The sequence below is a fragment of the Fukomys damarensis genome, unplaced genomic scaffold (assembly GCF_012274545.1).
Source record: "Fukomys damarensis isolate Sample0158 unplaced genomic scaffold, DMR_v1.0_HiC HiC_scaffold_19, whole genome shotgun sequence".
In the NCBI taxonomy this organism is placed as follows: Eukaryota; Metazoa; Chordata; class Mammalia; order Rodentia; family Bathyergidae; genus Fukomys; species Fukomys damarensis.
Genome location: NW_022900931.1, coordinates 492,592 through 509,473, shown reverse-complemented (window position 1 = coordinate 509,473; position 16,882 = coordinate 492,592). Strand labels below are relative to the sequence as shown.

The following is a 16,882-nucleotide window of genomic DNA, read 5'->3' as shown; positions in this document are numbered from 1 at the left end:
GCTCCTGGCGTCAGGACCAGGGACAGCGGCGGTGCCAGGGCCTCGGGGCGTGGCGCCGCACCCTGCAGTCCCCCCAACGAGTCGCTGCCCCCCCCAAGCCCACTTGGTCTTTTCTGGTCCTGGGCTGCGCTGGAGCTCGGTCCTCAAGGCCGGAATGGGGACCACGTCCAGACAGAGGAGCACTTCCTGCCTAGTAGTAGCTCCTGGCTGCGCCCTGGAGAGGTGCGTGTGCGTGTGTGTGTGTGTGTGTGTGTGTGTGTGTGTGTGTGGCCGGGTGGCCCTTTTCAGAAAAGTGGGAAATCAGGCTCTAAGTTGCCTGATCTTTTTGTAAAAATTAATTTTATTGTTAACATTTAAGGTATACGATATGACATTAGTCGTTGAAAATTTGCACCTATCTTGCTTATTTTTTCCCCAATCCCCTGCCCTCCCTTCAACCCCTCCACCCCTCCCTATCTACAAAGTGAGTTGCCTGATCTTTAAAACAGTCTGAGTTTCACGTGAAATCTGATTTTAGTGTGTTTTTTAATCCTGATACTGAGGACTGAATCCAGGGCGTTCCCATTGAGTTGCATTGGTATTTCACTATTATTTATTTATTTAAGGGTTTTTTGGGGGTTTTGTTTGTTTGTTTTGGTACGGGGATCAAACTTGAGTCTTTGCGCTTTTGAGGCAGTCAGCAGAACCATTGAGCTAAATCCCTAGCCCTATTTAAGGTTTTTTTAAAGACAGGGTCTTGGGCTGGGGATTTAGTTCAGCGGGTCTGCTGCCTCTCAAGCCCAAGGAATTCAATCCCCTGTACCAAAAAAAAAAAAAAAAAAAAAAGACAGGGTCTCACTATGTAGTTCCCAGTGATCCTCCTGCCTGGGCCTCCCAAGTGCTGGGATTACAGGTATGTGCTACTGCACCCAGCTGTTATTTTTGTTTTGTTTTTGTTTTTTGGTACCAGGGACCTTGTGATTTCAAGGCAGGGCGGTGGAACCACTGAACCCCGGCCCTACCCAGATGTCATTTTTGAGACAGGGTGTGATTAAATTGCCCAGTGTGGACTCAACTTTGCAATCCTCCTGCCTGAGTCTCAGAATGCTGGGGTGACATATGTGCACCATCACACCCCACTCATTCTATTTTGTGGTACAAGGGATTGAACCGAGGAGCTCATGCATGCCAAACAATAGCTCTTCTACCAAGCTGCCCTCCTAGCTAACCCCACTTTTTTTTTTTTAGAAAGTGTAACTGGGTTGCCCATATTGGTTTGGAATTTTCAATCCCTGTGGCTCAGCCTTAAAAATAGCTGGTGTTACTGGTATATACCATTGTGCCCAGCATTCATTTGATTTTTTTTTTTTTTTTTATTGTGTTTTTTTTTTTTTTTTGTATTGGGGATCAAATTCGGGTCCTTGCGCTTGCGAGACAGGCAGCAGAACCACTGAACCAAATCCCCAGCCCTAATTTGATTTTTAAATTATAAACTAGGGCTAAAGTGCAGTTTAGCAGCTCTTGGTCCAGGCCAGGAGTGAGTGGTAGAAGGCCTGCAGACCAAGGGTGACCCGTCCTTGTAGTGTCTCTCTTCCCACTTTCCTTCCAGTGTAGTAGGCATGGCAAAACTAATAATAAAATAAAACTTAAATTAAAAACTGGCAACCAAATTAAAACAAGTCAAGGGCCGGGGATTTAGTTCAGTGGTTCTGCTGCCTGCCTTGAAAGCGCAAGATCCCAAGTTCAATTCCCAGTACCAAAAAAATAAAAAAAAACAAGTCAACACAGTTCTGAGCGTCCATGCCCATCTAGCAGGAGTCTGGACCTCAAGATACACGCAGATGGCAACAGGAGTCATTCCAGGTCCTGGCCCCTCTGGTCTCTTTCCTGTGACCTTGACCCAGTCCTAAGCCACCCTAGGCCTCAGTTCTGTCTAGGAATCAGAGTTGGTCCTGGGGTCTAGGCAGAGCCTGAGTGTGGCCCCAGCCCTGTCACCCTATCCCAGCCTCTGAGGGCTTTTGCCTAAGTTCCCAGGGCAGAAGGCCCCAGGGATAAAGGTGGTGGAGTCCAGGGGAAGCCTCAGCAAGGGCTCAGAGGAAGAAGCAGCCTTTGTCTGAGGTGGGCAGGGCCAGGGCTGACGAATTTCTAGTGGCTACCAGTCCTGCCTTCCAGGCTGCACCCTGGATCTCCCCAGTGGTGTGGGATGAATCAGTGGGGAGATGCCTGCCCACCTGAGAGCCCCTCCACACCTAACCACTGCGAATCCTGGTGGTCAGGGCTGACCGCCGCGGTGGCTTCTGCAGGCTGCATGGGCCCGGCCCAGCTTGGCGGCCTGGCCTTGGGGACCCTCGCTCTTGCTTCAACAAGCTGAACCTGCACTCTCTGAGGATCGAATGAGTTTAACACTGTGGGGGCCAGGGAATGTCTGCCGGAGGTCAGGAGGTGGTGGATGCTGGAGGTCCTCCCAACCCTAACAGCCCTGCAACAGAGCAGGGAGGTGGCCCAGTGGCACAGCTAGGGAAGAGGAGGCTGAGCTTGCAAGGTGGATGGCCTGATATAGGCGGCAAGGACAGAGGGCAGGCGTGGGAGTCTGGGGTACAAGCACCTCCTACCCGGGCCCATCTCCATCCTCTTGTGCTCATTTTACTCCCAGCCCCTCTCCATGTCCACCCCACCCCACATACAGGGTCCCTCCGGGCTGCCCTGTGCTTGTGCTCAGTATGGACTTCCTGGAAACAAATCTGGGGTGTCAGGCTGATTTACGGGGCGCTTTTATTTTTGAGATCGCATCTACTAAGTAGTTCGGGCCAGCCTTGAATTCATTACATAGCCAGGCTGGACTCAAACCTGTGATGGCGCTCTTACCTCAGCTGGGATCACAGGTGTGAGCCATCACACCCAGCTTAGGTAAGGAATGATTTTATTTATTTATTTATTTATTGAGACAGGGTCTCACTATGAAGTTGAGACTGACCTGGAACTCACTGTGTAGCCCAGGCTGGTCTCGAACTCAGTGATCCTCCTGCCTCAGCCTCCCTACTGCTGGTATTACAGGCGTGCGCCACCACTCCCGGCTTCTGGTAAGGGATGATTTTAGAAAGGAATTAAGGTCGCCTGGAGCCCCTTGTTGTCACCTTTTCCTCCTCCTACACTGGAAGAAAGTGGGAAGAGAGACACTACAAGGACGGGTCACCCTTGGTTGCAGGCCTACCACTCACTCCTGGCCTGGACCCTCCCCACCTGTCTGTCCTCCATAGGGCGGAAACCACTTCCCCAACTTCCAGCATGTCCAGGGTCTCGCTAACATCATGGGAAGGGACAGAGGTGTTCTGTGAGGGTCCAGTCTGGAGGCCAGGCCTGAAGGGTTCTAGGGACCATTCCCTCCTCATCCTTGCTCTTACTTAGCGGTGCCTTGTCCCAACTTACAGGCCAGCCGGGTCCTGAGGAGGGGGGACCCCAGCATTAGGCCATTACAGCCATGTTACTCGGGGCCTCGTGAGCCACTGGCCTCATATCCTGTCTTGGGGGACACAGTGGCCCTGGTTGATGTGGCTTCCGTGGAACCACCCTGATGCACATGGCAGCATGGTCCATAGTGGCTGTTCCATGAAGACTCCCAAGACTCCCAGCCACACCGGGCGTGGTGGCGCACGCCTGTAATTCCAGCACTGGGAGGCTGAGGCAGGAGGATCCCTGTGAGTTGAGACCAGCCTGGGCTACATAGTGAGTTCCAGGGCAGTCTCGACTACATAGTGAGACCCTGTCTCAAAAAATAAACAAACAAAAAGACTCCCAGCCACCAGGACATACTCCATGGAGGAGACGTCAGCGGGAGGGTTTGAGGATGAAGCCGTTCCCATATAGCCACAGGGAGCTGTGTGGAGGCTGGGACCACTTGCTACTCAGGTGGGGACCCCAAGGGCAGAACAAGTGTCCTGTGTGCTGCCAGGCTGCCAGTGCTCAGCACGATCTCTGGTGTATTTGATGGGGGGCTGAGGCTGGACACAGCTGCCTGTGACATCTGAAATCAGCCTGGATCCCATCTGCATCCAGCACTCATGGCCAGCCAAGGGCTACTTGAGCTCAGGCCACAGACCTTCTGTCCTGTTTTTGCTCCTGAGCCCATCACCCACTACTGGTCCCATCCACACAGTCCCAGGGCTCATCTCAAGAAGAAGGGAGGTGGACAGCCACCACACGGCATGAGAGCTGACTCAGTGCCCGTGCCCAGAAGGCAGCTCCCTAGTCTCCCACAGGGGCCATCCTAGAGCCAGTGGTGCCCAAGCAGGGGGGCTGTGAGCTGCAGAGAGCCAGGGATTAGGGAAGGTGAGTAGGGACAGGTGGGCAGCCCCAGGACAAACCCAGGCAACCAACAGAGTGAAAAAAACAGATGTATTGGATTTACAATTAACAAGATTTACAAAAAAGGGTGAGGTGGTCCTGGTGGAGCTAGCCCAGGGGACCTCCAGGACAGCCTGTCTGACAGGCCGAGACCAGGACTTTCAGTCTTCTGGGTCCTCTTGGCCACCTGGGCCCCGACGTCTGACGTCCAGCTTGACCTTAGAGGTGGGGCCTGGCAGCCCTTGTGCCCCTTGGGGAGGCCATGTGAGGTCAGAAGGCATCGTACCGCTTTTTCTCCTTCTATCTGGCAGACAGGCAGATACTCAGTCCGGGAACTTGCCCTGGGGGCGGCCCTTGGTAGCCAAGCCCAGGGCATCCAAGGAGGCTGCTGGTGCTCGGGCAGGGGAGGCCAAGGCCCCATGACCCACAGCGGCCTGGCGTGGCTTTGTAAGGCACGTTTGGGAATCGCTCAGGGGAAGAGCATAGCGACGCTGGTGCCACAGGACAGCTGGTGCTGGAGCCCAGGCTGTATTGCTCTGGAGGAAGTTGCTACTGTCTACAGCAGGAGGTGGGCCTGCTGCACCCCACGCCCGGGGCCTCTCTGCCAGGAGAGAAGCAGGCTCAGCCACACCAGGTAGGCACATCCTGGGGGACCGCCCCCGACCAGGCACAGGCTTCACACACCTGTGCCCTGAGGCATCACAGCCGGCCAGAAGTCAGAGGTCAGTGACCTTGTTCTCCAGCGCAGCCGCGATCTGCTGCAGGCGGAAGGCCAGCTGCATCTTCTGGGAGGCAGGATCCTCCTCCAAGGCGTTGATGATCTGAAGGGGATACTGGTGAGACCCCAGGCCCAGGGAGGGGCTGCCCGTGTGCCCACCGAGGACCCAGACCCACCTCATCGTAGTACTTCTGAGTGTACTGGTAGAGCTGGTGCAGTGCCACTAGGGTGTTCAGGGAGTCCGTGTGTGCCTGGGGACAACAGTGTCGTCAGAATGGAGGGAGGAGCAGCAGGCAGCAACACAATGGCTGCACGATGGTGGCACAGCCAGGGCCACGCGCAGAGTGGGGGATGGGGCTCCGAGCTGCTCACTCTCCAGAGCTCAACCCCACACGTGCACTCCCTTCCTCACCTGCCTGGGCCACACACCCCTCCGCCCGCTCCCAGGTACCATTCAGCACCTCGCCCGGCCAGGCTCTGCTCACCCGGGAGATCTCAGCCAGGTGTGTGTTCATGTCCTGGTCACTGACCTGCACCATCTGACGGATCCCCTTGTAGTAACTAAAAGGAGCGGAACCGGGACAAGGAGGGCTAAAGGAAGCTCCGGCCAGGCCTGGGGGCCGCCCTGGGACCCCAAACCCCCACCAACCCTCCTCCTCACTGCCAGGGTCGACAGCCAGATCTGGTGGGGCGGTAGCACTCACTCCTCCACCATCTTCTTGTAGGTGGATATCTCCTTGGCATACAGCAGCTTGTTGCTGGGAGAGTCCTGTGGGGAGTCAGAGCTCAGTTATGCGGGGGCCCCCCGAGGCAGGTGGTGTGGCCCCATCCAGATTCCCACAGCTCTCATCAAGAAAACTACTTCCTTGCCGCCCCGCACCGTGTTGTGAACTGTGCCCTGTCCTGTCCTGTCCCTCTGCCCACGCTGGCCCTGCCCATCACTGAGCCCACTCACGCGGCTCAGCTTGTGCTCCGTGCGTGTGCAGGCGTCCATGAAGGTCTGCGCGATGACCGACAGCGAGGCGTCCACCACCTCGTGCACATGCACGTCGAAGATGAAGTGCGGGTTCTTCAGGATGTTCACCCAGAAGCGGAGCGGCAGACTGTGGGAGCGAGGGGTGAGAGGTGAGGGGCCACGAGGGCCAGGGCGGGCAGGCAGTGGGCACTAGGCCTCACACCTCACCTGTTGGTTTTCCAGATGTGGATGGTGTCCTCATCCCGGATGTCGTGCCGCTCGGCCTGCTCATCCAGGAAGTCAAAGAAGTACTTGACGGCAGGTGGCACCGCATGCCCAGGCGCCAGCACACTCTGGAAGAAGTTGTCCACGAACTGCTGCAGCGTGCCCTGTGAGCAGAGGCTCGGCATGACCCCCGCGGCATGGCTCCCGGCCTGCTGCTGTGCTCTCGCCCACTGCCTGCATCCCACCTTGACCGAAAGCAGCCTCGTCAGGTAGATCTCAGTGATGGCCTTGGTTCGCTCCTTCTCCTTCACACTGCCCCGCTTGGACTTGCCCTCCTCCACCTCATCGGCAGGCCGCACCAAGTGCCACACACGGTTCTCCTCCTCCAGCAGGGCGTGGCCTGTGGGAGGGGAATCTGAGGGATCCGCCAGGGCCAATGCCCAAGGGCAAGAGGTGGCTGGAGCCTGGCTCCTGAGGCCCGGGTCCCACGCTGGCCAGAAGCTCCCCAGTAGGTGGCAGCAGAGAGTGAACACAGGTCTCCCTGCTTTGGGGCAGGAAGGGAGGAGGGAGGAGGGAGGAGGGAGGAGCCAGGGACTCACGCTCTCCAGGCAGGTCCTGCTGGCTGTCCTCTGGCTGCTGGGAGACGCCCACCTTGGACAAGATGAGAGTGGCTCCGTCCCGGACCTGTGGACGCAGTCATGAGGCCAGGCCAGACCCCACCGCGTGGGGTCCTCGCCCTGTGGCCACCCCTCACTCACATTGTAATGCATCAGGGTGTTGATGCGCTTCCACCGGCCGTCCCTCTGTGAGGTCAGGTCCAGGTCAGACAGGATCTGAGCTGTGGACCCAGGGCGCCATTCTGTGGAGGATACAACCGGCTCCTGGGATCTTGGGACACACACTGTCCACCTGGGCTTCCCCTTGCTCCCCATCTCTGTCCCTTCCCGCACACAGCCGTGTCCAGGCAGCCTTGGCTCACGTGCATACCAAGGACCACACTGTCAGGCTTGGGCCAGCAGGAGCAGGGCTGCGTGCGGTACACCTGGTCAATGATCTTCTCCTTGACCTGAGAGATGGTGTCACAGTTGAGGACCTTCACTGGGATAGCATCAAGTCCTTCGTCCTGCACGATCACGCTCACCGTCTGCCAGGAAACGCAGCGTCAAGGGCTGGAAGTGGCCCTCACTCTCGCTCTCAGCCCCACCCAGGATGGCCCAGCTTCGTTCCTCCCGAGTTCAGCAGGGTGGGAGGCAGCTCTGGGGAACACAAGCTCACAAGTGCACACAGATACCTTCGTGCACACCCAGGATGGGGCTCTCAGATGAGAGACTGGCTCTCAGTCGGGACAGTTAACGTTCCCCTCTCCGAGGGAGTCTGAACCCACTGACCCGGGCCCTCCAGATCGCACCGTATGCACTGGCTGTCTGACAGTCGGCCGAGGCCGGGGCCTCGCACAGGGAGGCATGTGCCCTAGTACTGAGCCACATTTCCAGTCGCAATCTTCCTGGCCTCAGCCTCTGGGGCCGGGATAATGGGAGTGTGCCACCGCGCCTGGCACTCGCCTCTGGTCTTGGTGCTGCTGCTCCTGAACGCTCTCCCCTCATCACCCAAGCTGGGTCGGCCCATCTGACATGAGGCGGAGCCCACCCTTCGGCACAGCCGCCAGCCTGGGACTCACCAGAGGTGCATACTCCACGTCATCCCCCAGCAGCCCCGTGTCGTTGAGGGTGTACTTGGCCTTCTTCTGCACGGCATCCACCGGCCCCTTTTCCACCTGATGTTTGATGGCCTTAAAGAGCTTGTACAGTGGCTCACCAGCGCTATCCTAGAGCAACGAAGGGTGGTGGTGTGAGCCGGAGTGGGGGTGCCGTCCAGTGAGGCCGGGCCCACTTCAAGGCACTGAATGGTGAGGCGTGTATGTGCAGACACAGCACCTCCTCTGCCCACCACAGGGAGCCCACCTTGAGGTACTGGTACAGACAGATGGACATCCAGTTGGATAGCATCCTCTCCACCACCGTCTCAGACCTGGAGGCACAGCGAATCCAAGGCCCGTTAGCCCTTCCAGGCACCCACCTACATGCCGGCACTGGGGCCTCACCAGGACGCCCACAAGGATGGCCACGTGACCAGCAAGGACCGAGGGGCAGTAAGGGGTGGGCTTGGCTTCGTATCTCCCCACCCTGCACCCTACACACCTGCGCAGCATCAGCTTGGGATTCTTGGCCACCACGTACTGCTCCATGAGTTCTAGGAAGAGTGTGCGCATGATGTCTGTGTAGTACTCCAGCTTCCCGTGCAGCGCCACCGTCAGGAGCGACGCAAAGTAGACTTTGGCGCGGGCCGAGAACTCCCGCTGGTTCTCCAGGGTGTGGATGAACTGTGAGGGCGGCCGGTTACAGCTTGCTCTGGCTCCAACCCATCACAGCCTCATGGACCCCCTACTCCTGCCCACCCTGCCGCCCCACTCACGTTGATGAGGAAGGATTTGCTGTTGAGCAGGTTGGAGAACTGGTAGAGTGCCTGCTCCACCACGGGCCGCCGCGACTCGGGGATGTCCAGCTTGCCAGTGATCATGACGTCCTTGTCACCATCCTTGGAGGGCAGGAAGAAGACACGGTCGGTGTAGGTCTTGTAGTCCAGAGTGGGGATGCCTGCTTCGTGTACGTCATTTGTCTGGTCCTCCATCTCGATCATCAGGTCTAGGGGTGGGAGGCCAGGGTGAGGCGCCCAGCCCAGAGTGCCACCCTGGGGGCCACAGGGCACAGCGTGAGTGGTGAGGGCAGCTGGCAGCGCCCCTGGATACACACCTGTGAACTCCTTCTTGCAGCGGTCACGCACGCTCTCTTCCAAGCCCTCCAGCTGGGACTTGATCTTCTCGTACTCGCGCTCAGCCTGCTGGCTCTTCCTCCTGTGGGGTAAGGGTAGGCTCCTAGGTCCGCCAGGGTCGACATGAGGGCGCCCAGGTCCTGGAGGCTCTCAGAGCGCCAGCAAGGTGTGGGCAGTGAGGCCAAGGCAGCAAGGCGGGGGTGTTGCAGTTGCTGGGAGGACATGGCTCACCAGTAGCAGTAGACAGACACCACGATGACAACCACCATGGGCACAATGACCAGCGGCAGGATGAGGCTCAGTGGCACGTCACTGACACGCGTGTCGTACTCCACACGTCCCAGCACCCACTCTCTCGAACCGAACTTCACCTGCAGAGGAGAGAGCTCAGTGTGGGCAGCGCGGTGGGACAGACAGACCCCGGCTTGTGCCCCTGCCCATGGCCACACTCACAATGAACTCTGGCAGGTTGTGCGTTGTGTCCCGCTTCTGCCGGCGCTTGGGCGGGGGCTGCACCTCAGGGGGCTCGCAGTACAGGTCGGTCTCCGTAAGTGTCTTCATGATGCAGCGCTCAGCACCCACAAAGGCCTCTGCCTCTTGCAGCGTCATGGCCTTGTTCAGGTTGGTGCCCTGGGTAGACGGGTGGTAGAGGGGTCAGATGATTGGGATGGAGGTCCCCGAGCCCAGCACCCCCAGCTGCGGCCATCCACGGCCTTCCGCACCTGCGCGTGGATGAGCTTGTTGACTTGTTTCTTCACGCCGCCTGTGAAGTTCTCGAAGGTGGGGTCCGCCACATACTCAAAGGCGCCGGCCTCAGTCCTGAGCAAGGCACGGTGTCCATCCATCTGTATCAGCACCGTGAGGTTGTAGGCCTCAGGTTCCTCAGGCACAGCCGGAGACAGGAACACAACTTTGCTATCGTTGTGAAACACGTACTCAGTGCCTATGACCTGCGGGACAGATCAAGGCTGTCGGTCTGCTGCATGACACAAACCTTATCCCTCCAGGTTTGTCTTTAGTGCCTCAGTGCACCAGCCCCAGCCCGCACCCAGACTGACCGTTGTGGCCTGAAGAGGTCCAGCCTCCCGCCGTCGCCGCCAGGACTGCAGGGGCTCAGCAATGACCACCATGGCAAACTTCTGGATGAGACTGAAGCCTTGGCCAGTGACATTGATGCTCCGGCCACCACTGGGAGGGGGTGATGCCTTGGGTTAGTGTCATACTCAGCCAGGCCAGGGAGATACCCAGCCAGCTCGGAGCAGACACCCTGCCCTGCCAGCTCCCATCACTACCCACAGACAAGGGAGAAGCCGAGCGGGCGCCGTGCTCATTATGCATGGCTGTGTCACAGGCAAGGCACAGGGCACTCGGGGTCTGGAGGGCACCCTGACCCAAAGCCCATCTGGGTACGGGGGTTTTCAGGATGGTTCCTCCTGCAGTCCAGCCACCATACTCAGCAGGATCAGCAGAGGGTGCCAGAGAGGTGCTGATCACTCTGGAGTGGGAGACACGGTGTGGGGGGGCGCACCTGACGAAGCTCCGCAGTGGCTCGAAGGCCCGTAGCACCGGGTTCTCTCGGTAGGTGAAGGAGATGCCGGGGCTGGGCACCTGGGAGCCCCCGTAGGAGATCTCTAGGGCCACCTCGCCCAGAGCTGGCTGGGGGCCTGTGATGCACTGAAGCTGCTCTCCGAACTCAGTCCTGCAGAGTGCCAGTCAGCAACCTCAGCCGACAGAGCGTGCAGACTCAGGGGTTGTGGTGGAACTGCCCCCACCCCCAGGGCTAAACTAGGCAGGCTGGGTGACACCTACACTTCACAAGGGACATCGCTGAGGGTGACCCGCACATCCTCCTTAGAGCCCGTGTCCAGGTTGGTGCCACTGATGGTCAGTGTGGTGCCACCTGCCTGTGGTCCCTGCTTTGGCTCCACAAGGAGAGGCTGGGGCTGCTGAGAGCGACAGGCATGTCTGGGTCAGCAACAGGCAACCCTGGCTTAGCCCTTGACTGAACAGCATCCACGTATGAAGGTGGCAAGGCAGACTGCTTAAGTCCACGAACCCCAACTTTCCAGAAGCCAGAGCAGAGCCAGACCCACACGTGCCCTCCAGCCTGGGATGCAGCCAGGGCCTGGGCTAGGCACTTACCTGGTAGGTGAAATGCACGCTGGGGGGCGAGTAGCCAAGCTTCCCATTGACTTCTACCTCAACGCCCCTGGTGAAGGGCTCCTGGGCAGCCTCAATCACACACACGATGCTGGAGGAGACAGCACCAATGGGTGAGCTGAATGGGCACCCCATGCCATAGATACACCCCTCTGTCACCCTTGGCAATCTCCAACCCGCCCAGTCACTAGGCCAGGTTGGCCTCCTCACCGGGTGGACACAGAGTACTGCTTCGGTTCAAAGGAGCAGTTCTGGCCGGCCACAGTGATCCTCTTGACATCGTTTGCTCTGATGCCCAAATTGGACCCGAGGATGGTGACACGGATGCCCCCACCTAGTGGGCCAGTCTCTGGCTGGATCTGAAATCGGTAGCTCCCAGTGACCTGGAGGCTCAGGTGGGGTGGGGATATGTGGATGGGCAGGGGCTAAGGGAGGGGCTCACCCTGGTGATGACAGGTGCTGGGCATTCAGAGGTGGCGTTGCTGCACAAAGTCTCATACACACACCTGCTCTGTCCAGGGCACCACACACACCTGTAGTTGGGGTCGGCCGCCAGGCACAGGGAACAGTCACTGCGGCCAAAGGAGCAGTTGTAGAGGGTCACTGTGGGAAAGAGCTCAGTGGTCAGCAGTGCTCTGTCCTGGCCCTGCCCCCACCCCATCCTCACGTCCAGCCTATCCTACACCACCTTGGAGCCTGCTGTCAATATTCTTGCCGTACGACTTGACGTACAGATGCAGAGGCAATGTTTCATTGGCATCATGGGACAGCTGGGGGACAAAACACAGGGACACACTGTATATCCTTCCCCTATCCAGAGGGGCATGGAATGGGGGTCCCCAGCATAACCATCATGTGCCCACATCAGCCACATGGTCCCCTCACTGCGCAGAGTCAGCATGTGCCAGTGGGTGGCCAATGTGGGAGAGTATCAGATACACCATGCAGACACAGTGAGCTGGGTAGGCCACGTGGTAGAGGGGACTGGATCCTCTGGCGATAGACCCACAAAGATGCCCCGGGGCCCCCAGGCTCCACCACAGGCTCTCCCCAAAGGATCCTAGAGGTCATGACCACCCCCTACCCCCTGGTGCTGGGGTCTAGGCCTGCAGCACCTGCCTGGAGCCCTACCTTTGGGGTCCAAAAGAAGAAGGTCCCTGGCTCTTGCATGGTCACTGGCACTTCGAACTTGAGCAGGTCGCTGCCCACGTACAGGGAGGAACCCTATGGACAGCCCAGCAAGGATGCTCCAACAAGCCAGCCCAGCTGCCCCATGGTCTCCAGAGCCTCACTATCCCAACCTCCTCTGTGCCCCTGGGGCTGGTACCCACCCGGGCCCTCAGAGCCACTCAAGTCCCAGCTGTGTCTGGAGCAGCCTCAGCCTGTCCCCAGGTGGGTGTCCCCAGGGCACCTCTACCACCTGCGCCACACCTGTACCTTTCCCCGGTACCTGGCTGCTGGGCTCTCAACAGCTTGCATTTGTGTGTGCGCCCAGGGCCTCCCACCCTCCCTATCCCCCAGTGCACCCTGAAACCAAGTGGGGAGAACATGGGTGAGCCAGGTACTGACATCAGGGGTGGCCCTAGCATGGCCCCTGCGCTATCCTAACAACTGTCCCTGCACCTACCTTCACTGTATCCAGGTTCTTGCCCTTGAAGGTCACACCTGTCTCATGGTTCATGGGGATGACCAGTGGTGTGGGGCTCAGGAACTGGGGACAGCTGTCCTCCTGGGGGGAGCAAGGTAGGCCAGGTGCTGCTGGGCTGTGACTGAGCAGCCCTGCCCGCCACTGCCCAGGGTCTGGGCCTCACCATGTGGGCACGGATGATGCTGCCCTCGGGGTTGCGTGAGGCCTCCCGGCACTCATGGTACAGCAGGTCCCACTGGCAGGTCCAGCGGTTGCTGGAGCAAGAGATGCACCTGGGGAGGGGGGGAGGGGTGTGAGGGGCAAGAGGGGCACAAGGGGTAGCGGGTGTGCGGGGGGGGTGTGCTTGGGAGACTCACGGCAGGTTCTCCACCAGGCTCATGGCCTTCTGGCAGTCGTAGAATGGGTACTGGTGGGAGGTGAGGAAGACGCGGCCATGTTCGAAGAGGAGTTGGATGCTCACCGCCACGTGGTCTGTGGATGCAGTGGGGTGGCGTCAGAGAGGCGGGAAAGGAAGCCTAGGGAGGACGGGCAGGGGACAGGTGGGGCCTGGAGGTGCCAACTCCACGCCTGCCCAGAAGAGGCTGAGCAGAGTAGGGTTCAGGAGGGCAGGGGCAGCCCTTCTCAGGTGTCAGCTCCCGGGACCAGGCTCGCCTTTCTCCCAGGGGCCTGGCTGCTGTTGCACCTCTCTCTGTACCACAGGGAGGGCAGCGGCTCCTCCAAGTCTGGGCAGGAGGCCCTGTCAGGTCCCTGCCCGCGTCACTTGGGGGCCAAGGGTATGGCGCCTGCCCTGACCCACATTCAGGCTGGTCTCTGGGGAGAGCCCAGCTATCTCAGGCAGAAGAGTAGGTTAGGGTAGGGTAAGGGATGAGAGTGGAAGGGGCCCAACCCCTGGCACTGCACATAACAGATAGCCAAGCAGGAGTCAGACTGCAGTGCTCAGGAAGCCCTTCTGCTCTGTGGTGGGCACTGACCCCAGAGGCACCCACACCACCCCCGGATACCCCCTACCCACGGGCTTTGGGCTGGGCCCCTCAGAGCCATGTGCGTTCCAGCACCAGCCCACACACGGGGACCGAGAGGTTGGCACCCACAGGAATGGCAGAAGCATAGTGCACTCTGGAAAGGGGTCCTGTTTGCCCCAGAGCTAGAGCCTCACCCTGGCCTGACGGTGTGCTGGGGATGCTGTTTGGGGAGATGCAGATGACGGCGTCCCCATCCACTCGGGCAAAGTGGGCCGGTGAGTCACCAAAGAGGCACAGCAACTTGTCATCACTGGTCAGGGCCGGCAGGGGGCTGACAGTCAGCCGCACCTGAGGGAGGGGTCAGTGGCTGGCACCAGGAGCCCTTGGGCCCCAGCACCCTCTGCCCAGCCTTGCAGAGAAGGACCCCAGAATGCTGTGCTTTTCCTGCCCGTTCTACAGTGGTCCCAGTGCAGGCTGGCAGGGCGATGGGCCAGGGTCCCCCTGAGCAGCAGCAGGGATGAGGGGCCCTCTTGGACGTGCCTCTGCCCGCACCCCCCCCAGCTCAACCTTGCCACGCACATCTCCCTGGGCCCTCCGGCTCATGTTCTGAGGCTGGGTGTTTGTGATCTCCACGCAGGTCTTATCCCGGCTCCACAACCAGTGGCCGGTCTCCTCAGCCCGTGGGCACTGCGTCCTCCTGGTGCACCTGTGAGGACAGAGGCAGCCTTAGGCCCGGCACCCACTGTTCCCCAGGTGGGATCTCAGCCTCCCCAGGACAGGGCTGTGTCCCCTGGGTAACGAGGCCAAGGTGCTCACCGTCCCTCAACGACACACCAGCCACAGTAAGGGTCCTGAGAGTCCCGGCACTGCGCACAGGTCAAGTAGCTGAGACACTCCTGCACTGGGAGCCGGAACACCTGGGACAGCAGGGCTGTGAGCAAGTGCCAGGAAAACTCGGTCCAGGCCTCTGCACCCCTCCCTCTACCAGGCACCTACTCCAAACCCCTGCAGGTTCAGGGCCAGTGCTGTGGCCCAGTGGCCAAATGCAAGCCCACACTACAGACACCGAGCCAGGCCCTTCTACCAGAAGGTGGGACAGGACCAGAGGGAAGGCTGTAGCAGAGGCACTGGACAGAAATAGAAACAGCCAAGGAACAGGGTTGGTGGCGGTGGCTGCCCATCCCTCGTGCACAACCTCAGGCCAGTCACCTGGGGCCCCCCGGCCCATGTCAAGGCTGACCTTGTCCTGGGTCATGGCGTAGAGGCTGGACAGGTTTCCAGACAGCACCAGGTCCTGCTTGATCTTCCTGTTGAGCTCCACAAGGATGGAGCCATACTCTGTAGAAGTACCATCTGGGGAAAGGTACACCTGTGGTACAAGGGCAGGTGAGTGGGGCAGGGCCAGGCTCACAGGCAGTTTCAGGAGCCTCCCTGCTGGGGCATGGAGCCTCACCTTGAGGATTCGGCCATCAGAGGTGCCCAGGAAAGCCACCGTATGGCCATTCTCAGCGGTGACTGTCACAGCTGTCAGATTCAGGCCTCCGCGCTGCAGCATGGCAGTGGCTTTAAGGCCATCACGGCTGCCCAGTGGGTAAGGTAGATGTTCCGAGCCACAGAGAAAGTTTTTACTGGCACCCTGCAGACCAGAATATCAGTGGTGGGCAAGGAGGTCACTGCCCTCAGGCACACAGTCCCACACACATCCCCAAGACCAAAGGCCCATGCAGTGGGCATCCTATCCATGTACCCTGTCACACAAGCCAGCACCCATTGGACCGATAGCAACACAGCTAGCATGCACCTATGCCTAGGCACGGATGAAGAGGAGACCTACCGGCAAGTGGCCGCCACACTGGATATCGCCGTGGAAGGGCTTGTAGAAGATGTCACGCCCTGTGTCCCGGGTCCCCGTGTAGCAGGCGCTACGGGTAGACTCCATCTTGTTATGGACCTCGTCCAGCGGGAACAGGCAAAGACCAGCCCCAGGTCCCCTGCCACTCCGGCTATCCCTGCTGAACACAGCATAGAGCACCCTGCTGGCACCTGGTGAAGCTACAGAGGCTGCCAGGCAGGTACCGAAAGGAGAGCCCTCGGGGTCACCGTGGTCACCGGGCTCCCGGCACTGCAGGTCCATCTCCACGTAGGAGTAGTAGGACAGGTCATCCTTGCACATGCGTGCCAGGAGGGTACGGTTCTGGGCCGGGTGCTTGTCCTGCTGGTTGAAGATGAAAAAGACGTAGGGGCCATCCTCGAACGCCGCCACAAACTGCTGTGTATTGGTGGACAGGTAGCCAGCCTTGAAGGTGGTATGGTCAGAGTAGGCCTCGAAGGCCTCCCTGCCCTCGGCCCGGTCCAGCAGGCGGGTGCTCACGATGATCCCGTTGTCGTGAGGCCCGTTGCCCTTACCTACAAACAGCACTCGCTCTCCCTCCGGCCGTGTGGAGCTGACCAGCCCCACTGTGGCTACACTCTCATCGTTGCTGGCCACAAAGGACTTCTCACCACTGCCATCTTCGTAGAAGAGGAGCACAGAGATGTTGCTTAGGGCCCGCAGGGCACAGATGCCCTTGAAGAGGCTGCCACACTCTACCAGGCGCTTCCCGGGTGGATCGAGCAGCAGCAGCTGGTTGATGTTGTCGGTGTACACTGCCTCGTGGCACTGGCTGGGCTCGATGGGTGGTGTGCATTTCTTATTGTCCAACGCAGGGCCCGTGACAGCCCGCTGCTGGAGGCGAAGGTCGGCACTCAGCTGGTACAGTGTGTTCACAGCCCCCACATACACCACACCTGAGGCCTCATCCACCACCAGGTGATTCAGCTCCGTCTCACTGTTGAACACGTCCAGCCTGCGGGGCCGAAGGCTTGTACCGAGGCCCACCAGGCCCAGGAAGGCCAGGGCCCAGAGCTGCAGCACCATGGCCCCCAGCACCCTGCAGAGAGAAAGAGGATCAGGGGAGCCCAGCCTGGAGCATCTGCTGAGAGGGCCTCCCAGACCCCTCCTAACTAAGCCCTGCCTTGACCGATCAGAAGCCAGGCCAGAGCAGGTCCCAACAAGCAGGGGACCC

General features: G+C 59.5%; 2 protein-coding genes across 4 annotated transcripts in view; both read right to left on the bottom strand.

The window, feature by feature from the left end:
- Mapk11 (mitogen-activated protein kinase 11) overlaps window positions 1-4,601 on the bottom strand; it is a 10,872-nt gene extending 6,271 nt beyond the window's left edge. The window contains exon 1 of the mRNA XM_010634489.3: window positions 4,527-4,601. Within this exon, the coding sequence (XP_010632791.1) occupies window positions 4,527-4,601 (75 nt within the window). The remainder of the gene's footprint in view (window positions 1-4,526) is intronic.
- The window catches only part of Plxnb2 (plexin B2), a 14,007-nt gene continuing 1,482 nt past the window's right edge, over window positions 4,358-16,882 (bottom strand). Inside the window, exons 2-37 of one of the 3 annotated variants that reach the window (XM_010634263.3) lie at window positions 15,652-16,747; window positions 15,271-15,453; window positions 15,058-15,186; window positions 14,634-14,734; window positions 14,397-14,523; window positions 14,012-14,165; window positions 13,212-13,326; window positions 13,019-13,127; window positions 12,835-12,936; window positions 12,339-12,431; window positions 11,896-11,977; window positions 11,650-11,810; window positions 11,418-11,566; window positions 11,190-11,298; window positions 10,857-10,993; window positions 10,576-10,746; window positions 10,106-10,235; window positions 9,770-9,997; window positions 9,501-9,677; window positions 9,279-9,418; window positions 9,029-9,129; window positions 8,691-8,920; window positions 8,417-8,598; window positions 8,180-8,246; window positions 7,897-8,043; window positions 7,206-7,362; window positions 6,977-7,077; window positions 6,818-6,902; window positions 6,464-6,618; window positions 6,222-6,382; window positions 5,994-6,141; window positions 5,743-5,807; window positions 5,524-5,599; window positions 5,215-5,289; window positions 5,005-5,141; window positions 4,358-4,921 (exon numbers count right to left, since the gene is read on the bottom strand). In XM_010634263.3, coding sequence (XP_010632565.1) covers window positions 5,037-5,141; window positions 5,215-5,289; window positions 5,524-5,599; window positions 5,743-5,807; window positions 5,994-6,141; window positions 6,222-6,382; window positions 6,464-6,618; window positions 6,818-6,902; window positions 6,977-7,077; window positions 7,206-7,362; window positions 7,897-8,043; window positions 8,180-8,246; window positions 8,417-8,598; window positions 8,691-8,920; window positions 9,029-9,129; window positions 9,279-9,418; window positions 9,501-9,677; window positions 9,770-9,997; window positions 10,106-10,235; window positions 10,576-10,746; window positions 10,857-10,993; window positions 11,190-11,298; window positions 11,418-11,566; window positions 11,650-11,810; window positions 11,896-11,977; window positions 12,339-12,431; window positions 12,835-12,936; window positions 13,019-13,127; window positions 13,212-13,326; window positions 14,012-14,165; window positions 14,397-14,523; window positions 14,634-14,734; window positions 15,058-15,186; window positions 15,271-15,453; window positions 15,652-16,734 — 5,535 coding nt within the window. In that variant the 5' untranslated portion in view covers window positions 16,735-16,747 and the 3' untranslated portion in view covers window positions 4,358-4,921; window positions 5,005-5,036. Of the gene's footprint in view, window positions 5,142-5,214; window positions 5,290-5,523; window positions 5,600-5,742; window positions 5,808-5,993; window positions 6,142-6,221; window positions 6,383-6,463; window positions 6,619-6,817; window positions 6,903-6,976; window positions 7,078-7,205; window positions 7,363-7,896; window positions 8,044-8,179; window positions 8,247-8,416; window positions 8,599-8,690; window positions 8,921-9,028; window positions 9,130-9,278; window positions 9,419-9,500; window positions 9,678-9,769; window positions 9,998-10,105; window positions 10,236-10,575; window positions 10,747-10,856; window positions 10,994-11,189; window positions 11,299-11,417; window positions 11,567-11,649; window positions 11,811-11,895; window positions 11,978-12,338; window positions 12,432-12,834; window positions 12,937-13,018; window positions 13,128-13,211; window positions 13,327-14,011; window positions 14,166-14,396; window positions 14,524-14,633; window positions 14,735-15,057; window positions 15,187-15,270; window positions 15,454-15,651; window positions 16,748-16,882 lie in introns of all 3 variants that reach the window. The other 2 variants (XM_010634264.3, XM_010634261.3) reach the window with 2 other exon arrangements.